This window comes from Podospora anserina, chromosome 7, assembly GCF_000226545.1.
Source record: "Podospora anserina S mat+ genomic DNA chromosome 7, supercontig 1".
Lineage (NCBI taxonomy): Eukaryota > Fungi > Ascomycota > Sordariomycetes > Sordariales > Podosporaceae > Podospora > Podospora anserina.
The window spans coordinates 951,136-971,227 of NW_001914854.1; the positions used below are offsets into that span (position 1 = coordinate 951,136).

At 53.0% G+C, this 20,092-nt stretch overlaps 5 protein-coding genes across 5 annotated transcripts; 2 read left to right on the forward strand and 3 right to left on the reverse strand.

Annotated features, from left to right (window-relative positions):
- Positions 1-586: 586 nt before the first annotated feature.
- Positions 587-1,713, forward strand: PODANS_7_2100 (uncharacterized protein; the record flags this gene model as incomplete). The annotated part of the gene is made up of 2 exons (XM_001907775.1): positions 587-1,398; positions 1,464-1,713. 2 exons carry the CDS (start codon positions 587-589, stop codon positions 1,711-1,713), a joined length of 1,062 nt encoding a protein of 353 aa, XP_001907810.1.
- Positions 1,714-10,411: 8,698 nt separating this feature from the next.
- Positions 10,412-12,180, forward strand: PODANS_7_2090 (uncharacterized protein; the record flags this gene model as incomplete). The annotated part of the gene is made up of 2 exons (XM_001907776.1): positions 10,412-10,953; positions 11,025-12,180. 2 exons carry the CDS (start codon positions 10,412-10,414, stop codon positions 12,178-12,180), a joined length of 1,698 nt encoding a protein of 565 aa, XP_001907811.1.
- Positions 12,181-13,529: 1,349 nt separating this feature from the next.
- PODANS_7_2085 (uncharacterized protein) lies at positions 13,530-14,348 on the reverse strand (the record flags this gene model as incomplete). The annotated part of the gene is made up of 1 exon (XM_001907777.1): positions 13,530-14,348. A coding segment is annotated over one exon (819 nt), but the record flags the coding sequence as incomplete, so codon positions are not given.
- Positions 14,349-15,959: 1,611 nt separating this feature from the next.
- PODANS_7_2080 (uncharacterized protein) lies at positions 15,960-17,402 on the reverse strand (the record flags this gene model as incomplete). Its single annotated transcript, XM_001907778.1, has 2 exons — positions 15,960-16,720; positions 16,841-17,402. 2 exons carry the CDS (start codon positions 17,400-17,402, stop codon positions 15,960-15,962), a joined length of 1,323 nt encoding a protein of 440 aa, XP_001907813.1.
- Positions 17,403-18,356: 954 nt separating this feature from the next.
- PODANS_7_2070 (uncharacterized protein) lies at positions 18,357-19,887 on the reverse strand (the record flags this gene model as incomplete). The annotated part of the gene is made up of 2 exons (XM_001907779.1): positions 18,357-19,086; positions 19,184-19,887. 2 exons carry the CDS (start codon positions 19,885-19,887, stop codon positions 18,357-18,359), a joined length of 1,434 nt encoding a protein of 477 aa, XP_001907814.1.
- Between the last annotated feature and the right edge of the window lie 205 nt (positions 19,888-20,092).

Sequence of the window (20,092 nt, forward strand, 5' to 3'; positions counted from 1 at the left end):
GTTATATTATGAGGGAGGACATTGGGGTTGTGCTGTACATATATGAAATCTTATAACTATGAAACAAAACAAATATGGGAAAGGAATAATGAGGATGGGAAGTGAAGTTGTTGAGTTCTGTTGAGCAAGTGGCACACAGTAACATCAGATGGCCCCGCAAGCTTGAAGCACAGGCCTGGAGGCGGCGATTGAGACGGTGCCAAGGGCGGCAGGCAGGCCCTCTTGTTGAATTTTGCCCCACCATCAAAATTCCCCACGACATCGACCTTGGGAATACCTTCTGGTGAAGGACCGCAGAGTAACGAGCGAGGCTACAAACGCCCGTCATCAGAGAACGAATCCGGACATCGACACAGAGAGACCGTCCTTCCGCGCCAGGAAGACAACACCGCAATCATGTCGACCACAGTGGAAAAGGTGCGCCAACCTCCCCCTCCAGAGCACAGGATACATGGCAAGCTAACCAAGATGCGCGCAAACAGATCAAGGAGGTCGAGCTCGAAGTATGTCTATCCCATCTAACATCTCCATAGATTACGACCCACGAACACGACGACTTACATGAATGATTTTCTCCCCTGTCTAGATGGCTCGCACCCAAAAGAACAAGGCCACCTCGTACCATCTCGGTCAGCTCAAAGCCAAGCTCGCCAAACTCAAACGCGAGCTCCTCACCCCCTCGGGCGGCGGCGGCGGTGGCGGCGCCGGCTTCGACGTCGCCCGCACCGGTGTCGCCTCCATCGGCTTCATCGGCTTCCCCTCGGTCGGCAAATCAACCCTCATGTCCCATCTCACCGGCCAGCACTCGGAAGCGGCCGCCTACGAGTTCACGACCTTGACCTCGGTCCCGGGTCAGGTGGTGTACAATGGTGCGCCGCTGCAGATGATTGATTTGCCTGGTATCATCGAGGGTGCCAAGGACGGTCGTGGTAGAGGTCGCCAGGTTATTGCTGTGGCGAAGACGTGCAACTTGATCTTTATTGTGCTGGATGTGAACAAGCCGTTGACGGACAAGAGGGTGATTGAGGCGGAGTTGGAAGGGTTTGGGATCAGGATCAACAAGGAGCCGCCGAATATCACGTTCAAGAAGAAGGATAAGGGTGGACTGAATATCACGAGCACGGTGCCGTTGACGCATATTGATAACGATGAGATCAGGGCTGTGATGAGCGAGTACAAGATCAGCTCGGCTGATATTGCTATCCGCTGCGATGCCACCATCGACGACTTGATCGATATTCTCGAGGCCAAGAGCAGAAGTTACATTCCTGTCATTTACGTGCTCAACAAGATCGACAGCATCAGCATTGAGGAGTTGGACCTGCTGTACCGGATTCCCAACTCTGTGCCCATCAGCTCGGAGCACGGGTGGAATATTGATGAGCTGATGGAGGCTGCGTATGTTTTTTCCTTGTCGAACTCAACTCTTGTGTAACTGGGTGGCTAACCTAACTCCACAACAGCTGGGAAAAACTCAAGCTCGTCCGCGTCTACACCAAGCCCAAGGGCCGCATGCCCGACTACGACGCGCCGGTTGTGCTCCGGTCCAACAAGTGCACCGTGGAGGATTTCTGCAACACGATCCACAAGAGCATCTTGGAGCAGTTCAAGGTGGCGATTGTGTACGGCAAGTCGGTGAAGCACCAGCCGCAAAGGGTGGGGTTGTCGCACGAGTTGGCGGATGAGGATATTGTTACTATTATCAAGCGGTAAAGTAGCCCTTCGCAAGCGCTATCAGCTTCGAGCCGGCTTTGTTTTTTGGCAGAACGAACGGGCTCATGGGACGCCGCGGGAGTTGGGGTATGATGGGGGGTTATAGAACTCGGCAGGGAGGGCTGAAGAAGCGACAATGCCACAAGGGAGAGATGACAGCTGCTATGTTCAGTTTGCGTCTGTGGCTGGCTTGTATCCCTTGCAGAGAGAGAGAGAGAGAGAGAGAGAGAGAGAGAGAGAGAGAGAGAGAGAGAGACATGGCAAACAAACCCAACCCAGGCACGTGGAGGGGGGAGGAATGGTTGCGAATGAGGTAAGGGAGGGGGGACATGGGACTTTTTAGCGGCGTTTTGGGGGTACAGAAGGTACTTAGCTGTACCGGCAAAAGATATGGAATTGGGAAAAACGAGAATGACCTTTTGGAGCTAGAAGTGGGGATATGAGCTGGAGGATGTTATATATCATGTACTTTTTGTGTGTATATGAAACGTTGATGATACCTACCTACCTTGCTTCAGAAGCATATCAACTTGACGGCTGAAATCAGTCATCACCAAGAAGCACATGAACAACAAAAATTGACAGCCGAAGACCTTGTTTCGGTCGGTGTCTTACACTCAAGGGCTGTTCAACGGTTTGAACCTCCTTGTCCATTTTATCGATTTAGTTCAAACTCGGGCGCCCACCAGAATCTTTGTGTGTTATCCCCCGGGGGTTTTGTATACCTTTTTAGCCACATACCTATCTGAAAGAAGTCAGAACGAGAATTGTTTGGAATTCATTCATTCATTCACCCCGGTACGGGTTCGGGACCCTCTAAATCTCGCATTTATGCACCGTACATATTCGAGAGAAAATCTCAGTTTAATAGCTAAGCTCCGTAAAAAGCTAGGTAAGTGAGATATACAAGTATATCGAGTCAAAACTACCTACCGAACACGCAAGGATCCTCTTCCGACTTCGGTTCAAACTGGTAGGGAGTTTTGGTCAAGTGGGTGGGTGGGTAGTGGTGAGAGGGCTGGAAGACATGGGGGTTTAAATGGGGCGTGATGGAGTATGTACCTTGGTGTTGGGTAACATCTCGGCCGAGAGAGGGGGTCGTGGGGAAGGGGCGGTGGTTATTTGTCTTGATATTTTGTACATGAATTTCTCTCCCTTGCTCTACTGAGATTGCTACGGCGAGTTACCTATGGTTGAGCTACATGTGTGGTGTTAAAGAGTCACGGGCGGTTGGGGGTTCCAAGGGGCGGTGGGTAATAAGAAGAGTAGTGCGAGTCCTGGTTTAAAGTTGATATCTTGTATGGGACTTAAAACTAGACATGTCTCTCTATCGCTTCTATTTTCAAAATTGGAATAACTTCGTTTTTGGGTCGTGAAGTTGTTTCTCAGTTTGGGCTGCTATGCGCGTCTTGGCCAGTGAGGGCTCCGAAAGTCGTGATGATAAACTCTGAGAAGGTACAAGCATGTATATCTCGGGCATTATAAGATTGTGTGTTCTTTGTGAGAGAGTTGGTAAGCTTGAAATCAGCGGGGGCATGAAGTGTTGGAGTTTTGTTCTTTTTTTTGTAGCTTGCTACCCCGTTATTTGAGCCTCGAAGAATACCATGGCACCGGGGAGATATAACAAGAAGCTTTTTTCTCGTGGGATGAGATATCACATCCCTTCTCATAGTAGGATGGGGCATTTGTTTGCTTCGACGTCTGACTCTAGTGTCGCTGATGTGAGGGAGGATAAACGGGACAAGGGGACGCGGGAATGAACTGGAGCTTGCCTGTGTACCTAAATTTGACTCATGCCTGTTCTATCCGGAACATTGCGGTGGGCGTTATGCTCTTTTCCATCTGCTCTCTTTCTTGAATGTGTGGCTGGTAGGGTCTGCATCACTGTCGATGGCGTCGAGTTACAACTTGGTTGTGCAACTTCTTTAGGCATTTGAGATGATAAGTGTTTCTGGAGCAGTTGCCTTTTTAATCTGAGATGAGGATGAACGAAAGGAGGAGCAACACGGAGAATGACTACTGATTATAACGAAGCCCAAGAACGATATTTTGCTCTGGTTTGGGATGATATTTGTTATCGTATCATGCCGTGAAGATAGATGCTGTCAATACCTGTTCAAGTACCTACTGTAGTCCGGTTTGGTCTGGTTTGAGTTGGTTTTAGATACAAGCTTTTTGTAGGCACCTGGTCTTCGGCATTTTCGACATGTATGACCTTTTAACCTTCCCTTGGCTTGTCTCCCATGGTTGCGAGCGACAGTGGCCGGTCGAGTCAGTTTCCAGCTCAACACAAGCCTCCCTAACATTCACGAAGCTCCCAAACCCGCCTTCACATACTTGAGCCTCACCCACCTTATATTCCATCACTCCTACCACCGCACACTATCACTTTGTGTCAGCGCATACCTTACTTACCTGTATATGCACTGGCACGTTGCGTCCGTCCGTCCGTCTACCCGTCCACTTGTCCAACCCCATCCGGGCCTAACCAACACAATCGGAATTCAGTTCCGTTGTTTCGTGTTTGCTCTCTCTCTCTCTCTCTCTCTCTCTCGGCCTCTCTCAAAAGCTGCTGTGCCCGCGCCGTACATCCCGCCCGCTCTGCTCTTCTGTCCTGCCCAATTCGCCACGCCAGTCGGTCCGTTGGTAACAGAACTGTGATACTTGCCCTCTCCAAAACCCCTTTTCTTCGCCCTTCAATAACCGCCAAGTGATGCCAAAAATATGTCGTACATAAAGAGAATAGAAATAGGGGTCGGTATCAATCACCTCACCCAAGAACCAAAAGCATTGTACCACCACCCCCATCTCGTCTGTTTCAAGCCCTCTCTCGTCTACAAAAGTAATCCTCGGGTTCTGATCACCTAATCCAGCTAAACCACCCCCCAACCCGAACTTCCCCCCCTCCATCTCTGGTATTTTGTGTAGCATCTCATGTTATAACCCGTTGGTCTGTTCTAGACTTGGTTAGCTCCCTCCCCCCAAAACCAACACAAATCAACACACCTGCTTACGCCCTCCCCTTGCATCAATTTGGCAGCAGTAGCCGCACCACCATCAGCACCGAAAATGCCAGAAGAGAAAAAAAGAAAAGAAACAAAATCATACCCGTAATAAACCCATTCCTGGATCTGCCTTTGGAGCAAACGATATAGCGCCTCATTGCAACCTCTGTACAGTGTACGAAAACATACATATAAAACCCCCCCTTCTATGCATGACGCTAACCCACTCCCTTTGCCCAAAGATAGCATCCCGAACACCTGTTGCAGAAGTGGCAACTTGGTTTACCAATATCAATTCCAGTGTTATCATTCCCCCCTTGTTGTTAGCATACCCGTCTTATAAATACGCATCAGCAGCCGTACGAAAAAGCTTGGTGGCAGAGTAGCAACCATACTGTACACACGCATCGTCATCAACAAGCAAAAAAACGCACGAAACCCCCTACTTCCGTCTCTCGGCTGACCTGCATCGAGGTAGTAAGGAAAAGGGCGGTATACAGCATGCGGCCAAGACCTCACAAGTTCAGACGAAAATACGGTGGTGCTTCTTCCTTGCTCGTGGACTTTCCCCATCGCCTTACGGCTCCTCCCAAAAAACCAACAAGCGAGGAAGGAAGGGCTGACCACAGGTTCCTTGTCCGGGAATAGTCTGGGGTTTTTAGTGTCTTCAAGGTTCAGCAAGCATCATCAACAGACCACGGGACCTTGACAAGAAAAGCGAGCTTTCGTGCATGATGAAAGAACTTGGTTAGCAGGGCCGGGTGATCTGCGAGTGGGAGGGTCCGACGTCTTCTTCCGAAGCCCCGGTTCTTCCTTTTTTGTTTTGAACGACCGTTTTGACACTTGCTTGCTTGTGTGTGTGTGTGCTGACATATCCAGATTTCTTGGTGGTTGGTGGTGTCTGATAGCTGTTGTTACCACTACGCCGCTGGATCCGCAAAAACCCACTATGGGTAGCCCCTTGGTGACCCTCTCACGAAACTGCTCTTGCCGCCGACCACCCTTGGTCCATTTGCTCATTGTATACACACCATTCCTACCAGAGAGAGGATCCGGTAGATGGGTGAGCACGTGGGTATCACCGCGGTAATAAGGTAGATAACAAGGCACGGCTCCATGTTGCTATGCGGGGCTGTTAGAGTCTCTGCTGCTGGTGTTCCCTCGACAGGACTGAGGCATCGCCGGTTCCTAGGCCCAAGCGTGTCAGAAAGCATGGCAACGTGGTTTGCACAGACGTTCCTTCTTGCCGGCCTTGATACCATGATCGTGTTGCCCCTCGCACAATGCAACCCACATGCTGGGAAACGCTGCTTCGGGTGGTGTTCTCAGGAGGCCCGAAAGGGAACAGGGGCTGCCAAATACGGGAGCATCTTTTGCCCACCGTCCACGATCAGATGCGAGAATGTGCTCATTGCTCTCAGTGGGCTGAGCGTGTTGGTGGGGGTTCAAGGTGCATTGTTTGATCTCTCTTCTCCAGGTCCGAACATGCCGCGATCCATCTTCACCCCTCATTTTGCTCTCCGTCAAAACAAACCACAACCCCTCCACAGGAGCCCACTTGGTGTCCGTCCACAGTGGACCAAGATCTCTCTTTTGGCTTAAGCTGTGGATCACAGAGCGGCAGCTTGCGGGCCTCCGTAGTGCCGTTGATCGCCAAGCATGGCACCGTCAATGCCCAGTGGTTGACCTGTCGTCCTTCACTTGAAGCCGACGATGGAGTCTTGTGAGAGTTTTGCGGTCAATTGGTCCCCGAGAAGCCATCCGGGAGAGCACCCAGCAAATAAAAGATCTGTTACCCATCGGCTCATGTACGTCGACGACCTCATCATGTGAGCAGAGCCGAACCGCAACCCCTGCGCCAAGATCAGAGAGCGCTTCTCTTGGCACAGACGAAGGTGTTGTTCCTCAGGATGATAACCGTCGGAGGTCTTGATGGTGTCTCACGCTCCTCCTCCGTCCGCACCGCCACATTGAGACGGCAACATGGAGCCTTTTCCTCTTCTTGCCCAGCTTGATTGTGAGGTCCAGAGTCACGCTAGGCCCAAAGCAGTTTCCCACTTGAAAAAAAATGCTTCCCTCCCATGTCTTCTTGGCCAGCCATCTGTCAATGGGACTGTTGAGGATTGACGACTTGTTGACCAGTGGGAAGCCAGGCCGGCCTCACGCTTGGACCTCACCGTGGGGATGATTTTCTGCCCAATGGCGGCGGCGTGCAACCCGCATCGAGCCGGAAAATACACCCAATGATAATCCTGACCTGCCTCTCTGATCATCGCCGTTGGACAAAAGAGGTCCCGAGAGGTCGAGTGGTGGCCGCAGGTGGCCGACGTTGCCCCAGACCCCGTGCCTTTTGTCTGTGAGGAACGGGCGAGCTGGTGAAGAGGGCACTGTAACCCAGATCGCTTGGAAGATAACGATGATTGCAACTCCACAGTCTCCGACCGCAACCACAACCAGGAAAAGAAAGCTTTTGTGTCTTTTGAGGTCCTTTGTCGAGCTTGGCGCGGCTCGTCGCCGTTCGGGTTTCTTAGAGTGTACGGATGCTCGATATCTCATCTGGCGTGACATTGGCAATTCGAGGCCAATTCAAGGGCTGTATCTGGAGCTGAGCTTACTTTTCGTTTGGCCCCCTCTATTTGCTTTTGGCAATGTAGCCGATCCCGAGATTCTTTGATTATCGGATGAGAGAACTTGAGGCGTCGAAGGCGTTATGCTGCTATTGTCTAGCTGACCCTATGTTGCATTTCTTGGAGTGTGGTGGTGCTTCACACACACACCAGACCGGAGGATACTGCCCGGTGTTCCTTTCATGGGCCACGAGCTCTATCGTGAATGTCTCGCGCTCTGACGGAAAAAAAAAAAGAGCGCACATCTTCTCTCAAGACTTGTGGACAATTTCATGAGCCCCATCGATATGGAGCGTCGATGAAGCGTGAGCTCCCCAGCAGAAACATCGGAAGGTCGACGTCTTTGCTTCCGGAAGCACCCCCTGACACCTGTAGTGCTGTGTCACGGCGCGCTGGCTGGGGGTCCTGGCGACGAGCGGGGAGAGTCGTGTCCATCTCAATCCCAGATGAGGCAGCGAGCAGCTCTCAAGCCATGATCGAGCCGATCCCAGATGATGGCTGCGCTAGCAAGAATTGACAAATGACAATCGCATTGTCGTCCTTGGGCAGACCAGCAGACCAGCGGCACGATGTCTCTGAGCTGTGTCTCGCGGTGGTGCGGTTTGCGGGCCGACACCCACTAGAATGATCGAGTATCGAGCATGGAACGTCTCTTTCTGGCGGTCGATCGCATTTGGCAAGCTGCTGTGGTGCTGCCAGAAGGGCCCTGTGAGACTGTCTGTTCGACTCTGTGAGACCTCTCCTGTGGCACCTTGATGGATGCTGGCGAGAGCAGCAGGTGCACTAAGCTGGTTCCATTCTGACAGGGCCTGACAGGCACAGCGGGCACAGCGGGCCAGTTAAGCGACCGCACCTTGTGGAGGCGGGACCCTTGCCCTGTCCCCTTGAAGCTCTGAAGCTCTTTCGAGATGATGTCTCGTTGCAGACACGGGAAGGCAGCTGATGATTCGCACTTGGCCCGGTACTATTTGTTGACCAATTGCCCATGGTCTGTCGAAACGAGATAACAGCGAATAACGAATAACGAGATGGATCGAGAGAGGTGCAGGAACCTGGAAACGCCTCCGTCTGCAGCTGGCCGAGGTTGGAGTGTTACCTGGCTGACTGTCAACCTGGAAGCCCAAGCAGCAGGTGAGGTTGTGCAATGCCTGAAATGCATTCCGGCATTTCAATGGGGTCTGTGCATCGGATACCCTGGATTGAATATTGGATAGGAAAATATTGAATGGGCGAGGGAAGGCAGCATTGCAATTGCCATCCTCGCCAGCCATGCGGGCACCTGCCACGGTCATTGACAAGTTTCGTTCTTTCCAGGCCGGACAGGCCCTGATATACCTCCACCAGGAAGGCAGAACTGACCTGCCCTGACCCAACAGGCAGGAACAACTCAACACATGGCTTTTCCAGCAAACTGCCTTGCAACTACCAGGTAAATTCATCATCGGCGAAAAGAAACAAGCAGGACTTCAACAGCAGCCACCGCGTTTCGCCAGAGACAGCCTGAGCGTGTTAACGGCGTCAGCCAAGCCTCCCCTCTTCTTCCTCTCTCCTAGTTTTTCCTATGTCTACGGCTGTTGCTTTTTTCCCTCCATCTTTTTCCCTCATCAGTTGCCCGCGGCCTCTCTCTCTTTTTCTCGCTCACCTCGCTGCCCCCCCCCCCCCCTGGCCCCCTGGTCCACGGGGACAAGGGCCCATGTCCCCATGTCTTCCCATGGTGCGCGGTACGTACCGTGCATTTTCCTCAACAACCCGGCCTGGCCTGGCAAGGTACCTCTCATCCTCTCACTGACCTTGCCTTGCTCATCAGTGAGGTCCTTTTCGCTCTCTGGTCCCATCTGACGACGCTAACTGTGGGCATGATCCCTCCTTCTCCTCCCACTGTGCTCACTCGGGCTTGGTCTCAGCAGCTCCATGGCCCATCAGCGACTTGGAATTCGTCGGCATCTCCCTCGCGAGCCGCTCACTATCCGCTAGCTAAAGTTGCTACACTAGCTAGTAGAGCAATGATTAACACCATATGTCTCTTTGCTGAATGACACTCACGACGGACCACCCCGGCTGCTCCAGCGAGCGCCGTTCTCCCCAGTCGACCCCCCTCCCGTGCTCCCCCAATCCGAACCAAGCTCGCCCTGGACCCCTGCCGGGAGATACAAGAGACGGTTCCTTCGCGTACATAGTACAAGTACCTACATATGCCGCCCAAGCGTGGTCCCCTCGGCCGCTTGCCTTGTCTTTTGCGCGTCCTGAACTTATCTTGTCCCAGTCCCACAGGTTGAACTGCATTTGCGGCGCCAGCTCTGCAGCCGACTGTCGACTTGCGACTGGTAGATCTCTCTTGTTTGCTGCTGCACGCCAGTCACCCTTCTTCCGCTTGTTCTACCCGTATGTCCTCGACACCGGCTCGGCCTGACCTCTGCACGCTTTGGGGACCTCTGTCGGACCGGTAGGGCACACCACCCGTTCATATCCCGCCAGCAGTTCTGTCCGACGACTGCTCTGTACGCCAAGGTCTGCGGATAGAGAGTGAGAGAGAGAGAGAAGAGGGAAAAACATCTTCAACGGCGGCTACGGGTTAACTAACTCACCATACAAGCTTCTTTCCGCCCCCTTTTCGCCCTGCACTCCACCCCGTGCTGTCCCCGTCCAAGTCCCGGGTCTGCATCCACCTCGACCCGCGCTCTGCTTGACCAAGAGACCTGCCGAACGACCACCCTCCCAACACCTCTGCAGGAGCTACCCAACTAAGACTTCGTGAAAGTGCAACACCACTGCACTTCCGGCCTCCACACCAAGCCTCTTGCGACCTTCCCCAGGCCAGGCCGCTGCACGCCCCCTCAGGAACCAATTGCTGTCCTCGGCCCCCCGTATCATGCATGTACTTCTCCTGAGAGTGTCTGTCTTGCGCATCCTTTCCTGGGCGGACTGATCCCCACACCAGCTAGTCACCACCCCGTTGCCATCAACTGAGTGATTCGCTCCCACTGAGCCAGTGGTTTCTGCTTGCCTTGACTTGACCTGCGCCCCCGTCTGGTTTCGTCTCTGTTGGACGAAGCCTGTTCTGTCAGAATGCACAACCAGATCATCGCCTCGACGGGCATGGACCAGGAAAGTCACTTAGCACACGATAACAACACATATGGCAACGACAGTTGGGTCGACATGAATTCGTATCACCACCATCATCAAACCACCATGCCCGACTATGGAGGGAACTATGGCTACTCGTCCATCCCGCCCATCACTCACGGGCTACCGTCGGAAAATTTGAACAGGATGCCACCACCACCGCCTCCTCATTCCATGCACCAACAGCATGCCTCTCACACACAGCTACCAATGCTCATGATGCCTCATCATCAACCGACGCCTACCTGGCCGAGTATGTTGACAAACCCAAACAACTACAGCCCTCACTCGGCCCCTCCGATCGCCATACCTCCCATCACTACACCGCTCAAGACGACGAAGCTTCCAGCGATTCAGACCACCACCTCCCAACCGAGAAAGACCTTGACGGACGATGACCGCCGCGCCATGTGCCAGTATGCCAAGGACCACCCCAACGCGAAGCAGACTGACATCGGCCAGCGCTTTGGCGTGGAGAGGAGGTAGGAATTGATGGACCCCCTCGTTGTGATGCGATGTTCCCGTGCATGTTTTCCTCTAACACTGCTCACAGTACCGTCTCCAAGGTCCTGAGACACAAGGACAAATACCTGAACTCGGAGGATCGGAGCAGTTCACCTATCAAGCGTGGCAAAGGAAAGGGAGCAGACATTGAAAAGGCGCTGACGGCTTTCCTTCGTAATGCTCGAAAGGAAGGCAAAACTCTGACTACCGAAGAGGTCAAGGAGAAGGCCCAGTCGTTTTCTATGGTCGGCGGTGGTGACTCCTTTACGGAGCACAACAGCTCGGCTTGGCTGGAAAAGTTCATGCTCAAGCATGGCATGGGCCCCGGGAGACTGATGCGCCGGGCGTCAGAAACCAACATTTTGGACAGTAGACGCCACTCGCCAGCGTTGAGTGCTTCCCAGCCATCAAGCGCCATTTCCCCAGCGTCTCCAGCCGGCCACCTGTCACCATCACCCTTGTCAGCAAACAAGAGCGACGAAGAAAAGGAAAGCATGAACAGTTTCATGGACTTTACGACCGACAATGCCTACAAGCACACAAATACGCAGAGCAATGCATCGCTAAACAGTGCTTACACCGACCATGCCAACTCTTCCTTTTCTGGGAGCGCTCTCAGTCCTGCAGCTTCGTTTGGTTTCTCGCCGGATCCCAATACTGGCGGATTTCCGCCTCCCGGAGCACCAGGTGGAGGTTTCCAACGCCCGCGAAGCCAGACATTTCCGACGCTGGACCTGGAATACATGAACCAGTCTCAGAACACGGAGCCCCTGACGCCAAAGTATCATGTCTCATCTACCGCACCATCTTCGGCACTGGAGCCGCCATCCGCCAACCCGTCAGGTGGGCATTTCAGTATCGATCAGGCGATTTTACCTCAGCTCCGTCACAGCACCAGCAACCAGAGCCTTGGTGGGAGATCTTCAACGACTCCAGTTACGGCGAATCCCTCGTCTCCCAGCTCACCCACTCAAGAGGATGCAAGAAGAGCAGCGGATACTCTTCTGTCTTTTATCACCAACTCTGGTGGATTTGCTGACCATTCCGAGTACATGACTCTGCTCAAGCTTACCGAAAAGCTACGTATCCACCAAATGCAGCTAGCAAAGGCCCATGGCATGGGAGGACTCTCGCGCATACCCGAAGGCGACAGTGAGATGATGAACACGACCTCTATCAAGCTGGAACCGACAACTACCGCCTGATACATACCCATTCGCTCTTCTTCATTTCTTTCAGCATTCCATGGTGTTTTGTTGGTGCTATTTAAGGTGTCTGGCGGAGGAGGAAGTGGAGTCGGCAGGCAACATTGCTTTTGAAGTCACCAGGGGATAGGAGTTGGGATCTCACAGGAGGATGCTTTCCTCCTGACGGAATTTTTGGAAAGGGCAGCGAAAAACACAAACGAACAACACTTCGGAAAACCACACACTCACATACCACATACCCACCTTCTTCTTCGATACATCGACACTTTATATACCCCTTTTTGGCGTTGCTGAATACCACTATACTGTCACCGTCACCGGAAGACTATACGCTCACGCGAAAAGCGAGGGTCACCAAAACCGACTCTCGCATCTTTTTCTTGTTGTCATTTCCATCTGGTCTTTTCTCGTTCGGTTTTGTTCTAGTTGATTGGCTTCCGACTACCCTATTTCATTTGACTCTGTACAATTACTATCAGCATGGTTTCTCTTCGGACTTGTTTTTGAATTTTTTTTCTCTCTCTCTCTCACACACACACACACGGGCAGAGGGAGAGGGGGAGCGATCGACCGACCGAACACGCATCGAACGAACAAATGGACGAACAGTCGCATATTTTCAAGCACCGAAAGTTTTCGAAAAGAATATAAAAGGTTGATGGACATGGTCCGCAAGGGCCTACTGGGGGTTGGCGATGGAATGAGTGGATGGAAATGAAAGTGTGTTTATTGTTTTTGTTTTTGTTTTTGCTTCATAATTGGGGAGGTAAGGGCGGGCTGGAGGAGGATATTGGACGGTTGAGATGGGCTCAAGATTGGGGTGATTCTTGACATAGTGGATGGATTTCATTTTTTATTTTTTTTTACCTTGGGTGATTTCATTAGGGAATGGAATGCACAATATTGGGAGGAGAGAAACAGACAGAATCACACAATCAGGAAGCATGTTGAGAGGGGAAGCAGAAAGGGGGAAAAGAGACAGCATAGGACCACGCCCATTCAGAGGAAATTTCGAGAATCAACCCTTTTCTTTTTGGTTTATTTTTCACACACCACACTGCCACACTGTCCTCTGGAATATGGAGACAGTTTGACTGTTATACGCTCTTTATGGATGTTGATTCTGGATTTTCTTTGCGGTGGTTGTGTTGTGTCTGACAGCTGAAGCTGTGTGTTTCTCTTTTTTTGCCCAGTGGAACGGCTAGTTCTAAAACCCCCCCCCACCTCCTGTGTCAAACCTGAATATATTATACCATTTTTCTTTGCAGCTCGAAATTTTAGTAATCATTGATAATGAATGATTCGTGAATACATTCAACTACTTTACTACCAAAACATTCACTAACCTAAGTACAATCAACCCCCCTTTCCGCCCACAGCTCCAGCACCCCCCTCTCCCCAATCTCGGGCATCAACCTCACCAGTACCAGCTCGACAAGGCCGTAAACCAAATGCTTGTTGCAGTAGGCGTCAGAAAAGACGTCCAGGATCCCTCTCTCGATTTCAGAGAAAATCTCCTCTTCTTCTGGTGTCATCGTCGCTTCTTCTTCATCAGCAGACACCGTCGTTGGTGTTGCAGCCTTACTTTTTGTTGTCCTCCGGCGCCCCCGACGGCTAGCATCATCCTTGTTAGCCTTTTTGCGGTGGTGTCGTTGGTGTTGGCTGTGGCCGTGGCCGCGGTCCGTTCCTTCCCTAGCCTGCGTACTACTACTACTACTACTAACAAGATCATCATCAAACCTCGCTGCTTTCTTTTTCCCGCTGCCGTCCTCCCCTGACGAAGAAGGTGAGCTCCCCTCAGAGGACACATCTCCCTTTTCCTTTTGCAGTGTAGTTTTCTTAGCAGCAGCAGCAGCACCACCGCTGAACGGTGAAAGCCCAAAGTAGATTTTGGCAACATTCCCCCCCAACAGCCCCCATAACCCCCTAGCGCACCTCCTCTTCAACACTCTCAACCCCTCCTCCCCTTCTGGAGCAACCAACGTCCCCTTCCCTGGCGCATTACCAGGAAAGAGCGCCCCGCGCACGTTGCGCAAAAGTGGGGGGAGCGCCAATGGTCCAGTGTCTTGGTTGAGTATGTACTGGTGGATACCGTGCGATAGCAACCTGTAAATCAGACTGTCAGAAAAATATACCACAACAGGAAATAAATCAGAAATTGGGGGTCAAATGATATGATCCCATAATGTGAGACAGCCCGCCCGTGTGGTGTTTCATTTCCGTTTTCTTTCGCGTGGGGGAACAATAAGAAGCAGATAGAAGGATGTAGGTAAAAGGTGTGGTAGGATGGGTGGTGGTCATGGTGTGTAGCAGGGACTGGACACTGGTCCCCCCCCCCAAACTTGATCAGCCAGTGCTGTGGAAGGTGACATTCAAGCACCAACTCGGAGAGAAAAAGGTCAGGCCGGAACACACACACAACTCTGTGTGGTGTGTGTCTGTGTGTCAAAAGTTCAGATGATCACAAAACGACCCCAACGTAACCCGGTAAAACGTCCAGAGGGAAGCCAAAGGGATTTTCGACTTGGGAACCGCGGCAGTCTCGATACTCAGCAATGAACCCAGCCAGCCAGCCCACAACCACCACCACCACCACCACCATCTCAACCCCGGTTGATGCGGCCCAGTAGGCTGCTGCAGTTGGGAGACCAAAGGCGGCCAAAGCTTCTTGCTGAATGTGTGGGGAGAAACGACCGGGGTGAGGCACAAGGTGGGGAGACACACTTCGCTGACGGGGGTCCTGAGCATGGGTGCCAATGGACCATCGGACTTGGGTCGGAGGAGAGGAGAGGGGGGACCATTGATGATTGCGCTTGGAGCACCCCATGGCTAAGCTGTCTTTGACTTCCTTTTTCCTGGCTCACGTCATGCCGTCCAGGTAAGATCACATCTCGACAGGCGTAACAAGGTGACTCGATGCTCTTCCAGGGTTCCTTTGCACATGCGCCCCCTTCATGTTTCCCCTAGCTCGGGTTGTAAGACAACCTAAGAGGGGATATATGATCTGTCATTCGGTTTGACAGCCGAGACACCATCCGAGAAGGTTCAAGCCTCATCGCGACGATCTCTGCCTGTCGTCGAGCAACAACGTCGACGAAGACGGCACGCTGTGGGGCGGTGCGAAGCGCAAAGGAAGCCAGCGGTGAGTGAAGCAAGTCGGGGTGCTCGGCGTCCTCGGCGTGGAAGTGAGGTGCGATAGAGAAGTGTCCAATCGACATGATTGATGGCTTGGAAGAGGGTGGCCCGATCCCTGTCCCGTTGCTCCAGCCCGGGCGCGTAGAGGAGACTCGTTGATGGATGGTCAAAAGCCTGACAGAAGCCCTTCTCGAGCAATCGGACGCAGCCAAGGCGGTGCGGCGCCGCGATTGGTCCAATGGGTTGGGGGCACCAGATGCAGGCCCCAAGAGGAACAAGAACGACAGAACTGCGCCGTATGCGGGTCGCCGATTCGGCCGCAGGACATGTGGGAAGCGTGCGTTCCACTGCAGCACCAGCTTTTACCCCGAAGCCTTGCTCCAGCTGGGCATTGGCCGGAGCACAGCTGCACAATGCGTCCAGTGACATCCGACGACATCACAGGCAACGGCCCAAGTGACACTCCTCAAGACCCCTCGAGACCTAAACATGTTGCACTTGCAACTCGCCAGGAAGCATCATGATTCGTGCCGGACTCGGCACTTCTTCAAGTCCAGTGACTTTCTGCTCATGCAGTGCGACGGCGAACAGCAAAAAGGGGGTGGGGATATATCAGAAATGCTAAGTAAACATGAAGCCACCTACCTGTCAAGCTTGCCATCCACGGCCGCGATTCGTCCTGGTCCCGTCATGGTAACCCACTGCACCATCGATAATGCGCCGCAGAGCCATGGCATCCGCACATCCATCTCGATCAGATTCGATATTGCCGACCAGCATCTGAAGGCCAACACGGGCATTTTGAGTGGTCCAGAATCCAGTCCGACCTCGTGTTGAACCACATTCTTGCGCTGGGCCGTGCTGTGAGAGCTTCGAGGCGGCAGAGAACGGGTCGTCATGAGGACCATGAAGGCCAATCTGATGAATGAGGTCGCGAGGAAGCACCAGTGCACCACCATCCAAAACAAGCCCTGCACCGAAGAGAGGCCGCGGCGACCAGCCGAGGAGCCCTTGCCCGGCCGCCCCGAAGGATTCTCGTCCTCGATTGCTTTTCTCTTGCCCAACGTTCGTGTCGCAATAATGATCATCTCCAATATCATCCACGGCTCCGATAGTTTGTTGGCGACCGAGTTCCCGATGATTAGCTCTGAAAATATTTGGCCAACCAGAGCTGTCAGGCACCCATTCTCGAGGTCTTCGGTGGGGAGCAGGATGGCCAGGACGGCGTGAACTAGCAGTTGACGATACGCTACTTCATTCTCGGCCTGTTGGGCAACGCTTTCAGGGTCCTCTGGGCGGGGGACGGGTGTCAGCGCGGGGAGTGGACATAGCGAGTGGTAGATCTCGCGAGCATTTGTCCTGATGGGGGCCTGCGTGATGGGATCATGGGCTATGCGGTAGGCTGGATGTCTCCAACGTTAGCACGACCCAAAATTGGACACGAGATCGCCTGTGGCTCCTTCTTCTTTCATGTTCCAGCCTCCGACAGCTCGCTCCAGACTCGGGGAACAAAAAGACCAACCAGTGATGTGCTTATCGAGCAGATCTGGAATCTCGTCGAATAAAAGGCTCTCCAGGTCCACTTTCCGCAGCCGCTGCTCGAGGGCTCTTGTGATGTGTGCGATGATTTGAACAATCTCGGCAACGAATGTCTCATCGGGCGTAATCTTGTTGTACCAGTTCTGGATGTACTCCCTCAGGATGATGGCGATGAGGACGTAGAGCTGCAGATCCACATCGTTGCGACTGGTCAGCGGCGGTAAGAGCTCCTCGATCGGTGTTGGCGCACTCTTGGCCTTTTCGATATGCTGAGGGCAGAGGATGCGGCGGATCAGGAGAGCGGTGGCTTTGTCTGAGAGGGGGTCGGTGGTGGGAAATGCCGGGCGGGCGCTTCGTCGAGCTGCCGCTCCTCCTGACTGGGCAGGCGTCTGAGACGCATCAGCTGAAGCTGTTGTGGAGGTTGGCCCCGACTCTGACTGTAGACTCGACGTGCGCGATGGCTTGGGTCGAGGCGTTACCGGCCCCGGTGGTGGTGGGTTGGGTGTTTGGACGCGGCTGGGAGCCTGGGCAGCTGCGGTCGTCATGTCGAAGTATGGTTGCTTACAGGCATCTCGCCGACTCGGTGACTGGTGGCCAGCAGAGCTCTTGTTCAAGTTCCAAGTCGGACTGGTGATGGTGCGTGGGTGTCGTTGACTTGAAGCTGTGGAGGGCGGTGGGCAGATCAATCGCTTATCGGAGCTCAGGTCGCCTTATGTCACTGGCCCGAAACGGCAAGCGGTGAAACCCCACATCAGATGCAGTGCGTCACTCCATCACTGCACAGTGCTGTAGCAGCACTGTAAATACAGGGTATCTTAGCAGAATACAGCACCACAAGAAATAGATATGAGAAAAACTTCAGACATTCAAGAGTGCCGACGGGTGTGGTGCCAACGACATCTTTCACAGGACTCATCGTGAACCTGAGACAGAAGGCATCGACAGCATGTGACTCTCGTTTCAACGGCATCCCTGGTCTCAAGAGTTGTCAGGTGGATCCTGTGGGGATGCAGGGATATCAAAGCGAAAGCCCCTTTGTGACCCCTATTCCCACTCGTTGCCCGGTGCTGGAATGTAAACATTCATATGTCGTTGACAACCGTTTGACAAGAGTTGAGGCTCAAGATACCCCTGCTGCATCCTGCAGCCTTCCTACCGCTCTACCGCATGTACATACATGTACTGGATGCGACCGCCTTCCGGTCATGGTGTATGAACACGCTGCAGCCTTGCCATGCATCCATAACGTTCCGCTTGTGCGCAGCAAATGCGCTCACGACCAACAGCCGAGAACTGGAGCAGTCATTTTTTTGTTACAGCTTTATATACATACAGCTTTGTCAGACTCGGTCCAACAAGAGTTACTATACAACACATAGAGTTCAAATCATTGTCGCGAGTGTTGGAAACATCTTATTCGGAATCTTTGCGGGTGGTTTCATATCTGAAGCGGGACATGTTAGCAAAGGGAAGTCATAATCAGTAGATCCAAGAATAGCTTACCTCTTGCCTCTGAATGCCCAGACGCCCCAGTTGCCGGCACTGACGTCCTGGGGATCAAGATCGTTCAAATCCCACCGAAGACTGCGGAACCGGTTCTCACCAGGCTCCAAAAGCATGTCGAATTCACCATGAGCTGTCTTGTTGACCCACGCAACATCGCGCTCCATATCCTCCTGCGTGTAGCCAGTGACAATGATGGGGGCCTTGGTTTCCAGAAGCATGGGAAGCGTCTCTACCCACTCATGGGAGCTTGCTGGGTGACCCAGACCGGGGTGAAACATGACGAAGCAGTCAAAGTAGGGGTCGTAAGGGTAGAAGTGACCGGTCTTGTGGAGGGTGTGGTAGTAGTCCACGATGGTGCTGATCTTCATGGTAGGCCAGACCCGGTCCTCGACGATGGCACCGAAGGGGTTGGTGGCAGTCCGAGGGGGCAGCGGGAACTCGTTGTCTCGGTTGGTCATGCTCTCAGGGCCAATAAAGATCAGGTGAATGCGGGAGCCCGGGAACACATGTGCGAGTTGCACCCAAACATCTCGAGGAAGAGACGACTCGGCCCGGGCACCGAGAATGAACAGACGAACAGGTGGGGCCTCTACCCGAAGGCCCTTGATGTCCATGCCACCGCCGTTTTTAGGTGGGTGAAGAGTGTATCGAAGAGCTGGGAGTAGGTTAGATGACTCATATATCAAATCCCCAATGCCAAGGGCGACACCTACCGCTGAAGCTCTTCAAACCCTCTGCAGTCAGCCTTCCTCCAGATTTGAGATTGTATGGACTAAGCTCATGAAGCACGCTGGCAATTGTGACGGGATAAGTGAGTAACCTCGTGGCCTGTCTCATGCTCCTATCATCATCAATGGCGAGGAAGGAGCGGGTATATAAAAAGGTATCCCAGTTGGTCATGTTGATCAGAGCTTCGTCTATTTGTGGCCCAGCATATTCGAACTCGGGGAAAAAGCGGCCGGACCGCAGATCGTGGTCGTCCTCGTTGATTTGCCTCAGTGTATCGCATATTTCCAGGTGCTTCTCATAGTCGTCAGCCCAGTGCTCCTTGGAGCAGGACACTGGAATACCACAGTCAGGGCATTCGAAGTCGACATGGGCAGGTGCCAGGTTCCCATGGGGCTGGTGGTCGGGGTGGTTGCAGCGGGCATACTGCCTCATGAAAGCCGCTCTTTTCCGGATCTCGGGAATGGGAGAGTTGGTGAACGAGTGGAAGAGGTCATCGGCTTCCAGAACTCTTTTCTTCTCGGTCTTGGTGGGTGCGGGCGCACTGGATCCAAAGGCAAAGCCAGAAGAGAAGCGCTTCGTAACGGAGGTTGGAGCAGGCTTGGGGACATTGCTATCGACGGCAGCTCGTGGAGGGGGGCATTTGCTATGGACGGAGCGTTGTTGCTGCTGTCGTTGTGAGGCCTGAAAAAGGCCATTGGGTAACCTGGCTCCGGCTTGTCTCCTGAAAGAGACTGAGCAGTGTGAACACACTCTCGACAGCGCTGAGCGTGCCGCAAGATCTGCCGGAAGCGCCATTGGGAATTTGGTGATGTCTCACGATTGACTTTTTGGAGCTCTTGGAGGTTCAAGAGCTCTGACGGGCAGTTAACTTGGCGCTCACCAATCAATGCAGATTAGCTGACCCCACATGGGAGCAACACCATGGAGAGGCCGCACTGTGTAAAATCTCCATACGTTGGCGACTCTCACAGTATGAGAAATGACGGAGCACGGTCTCAAC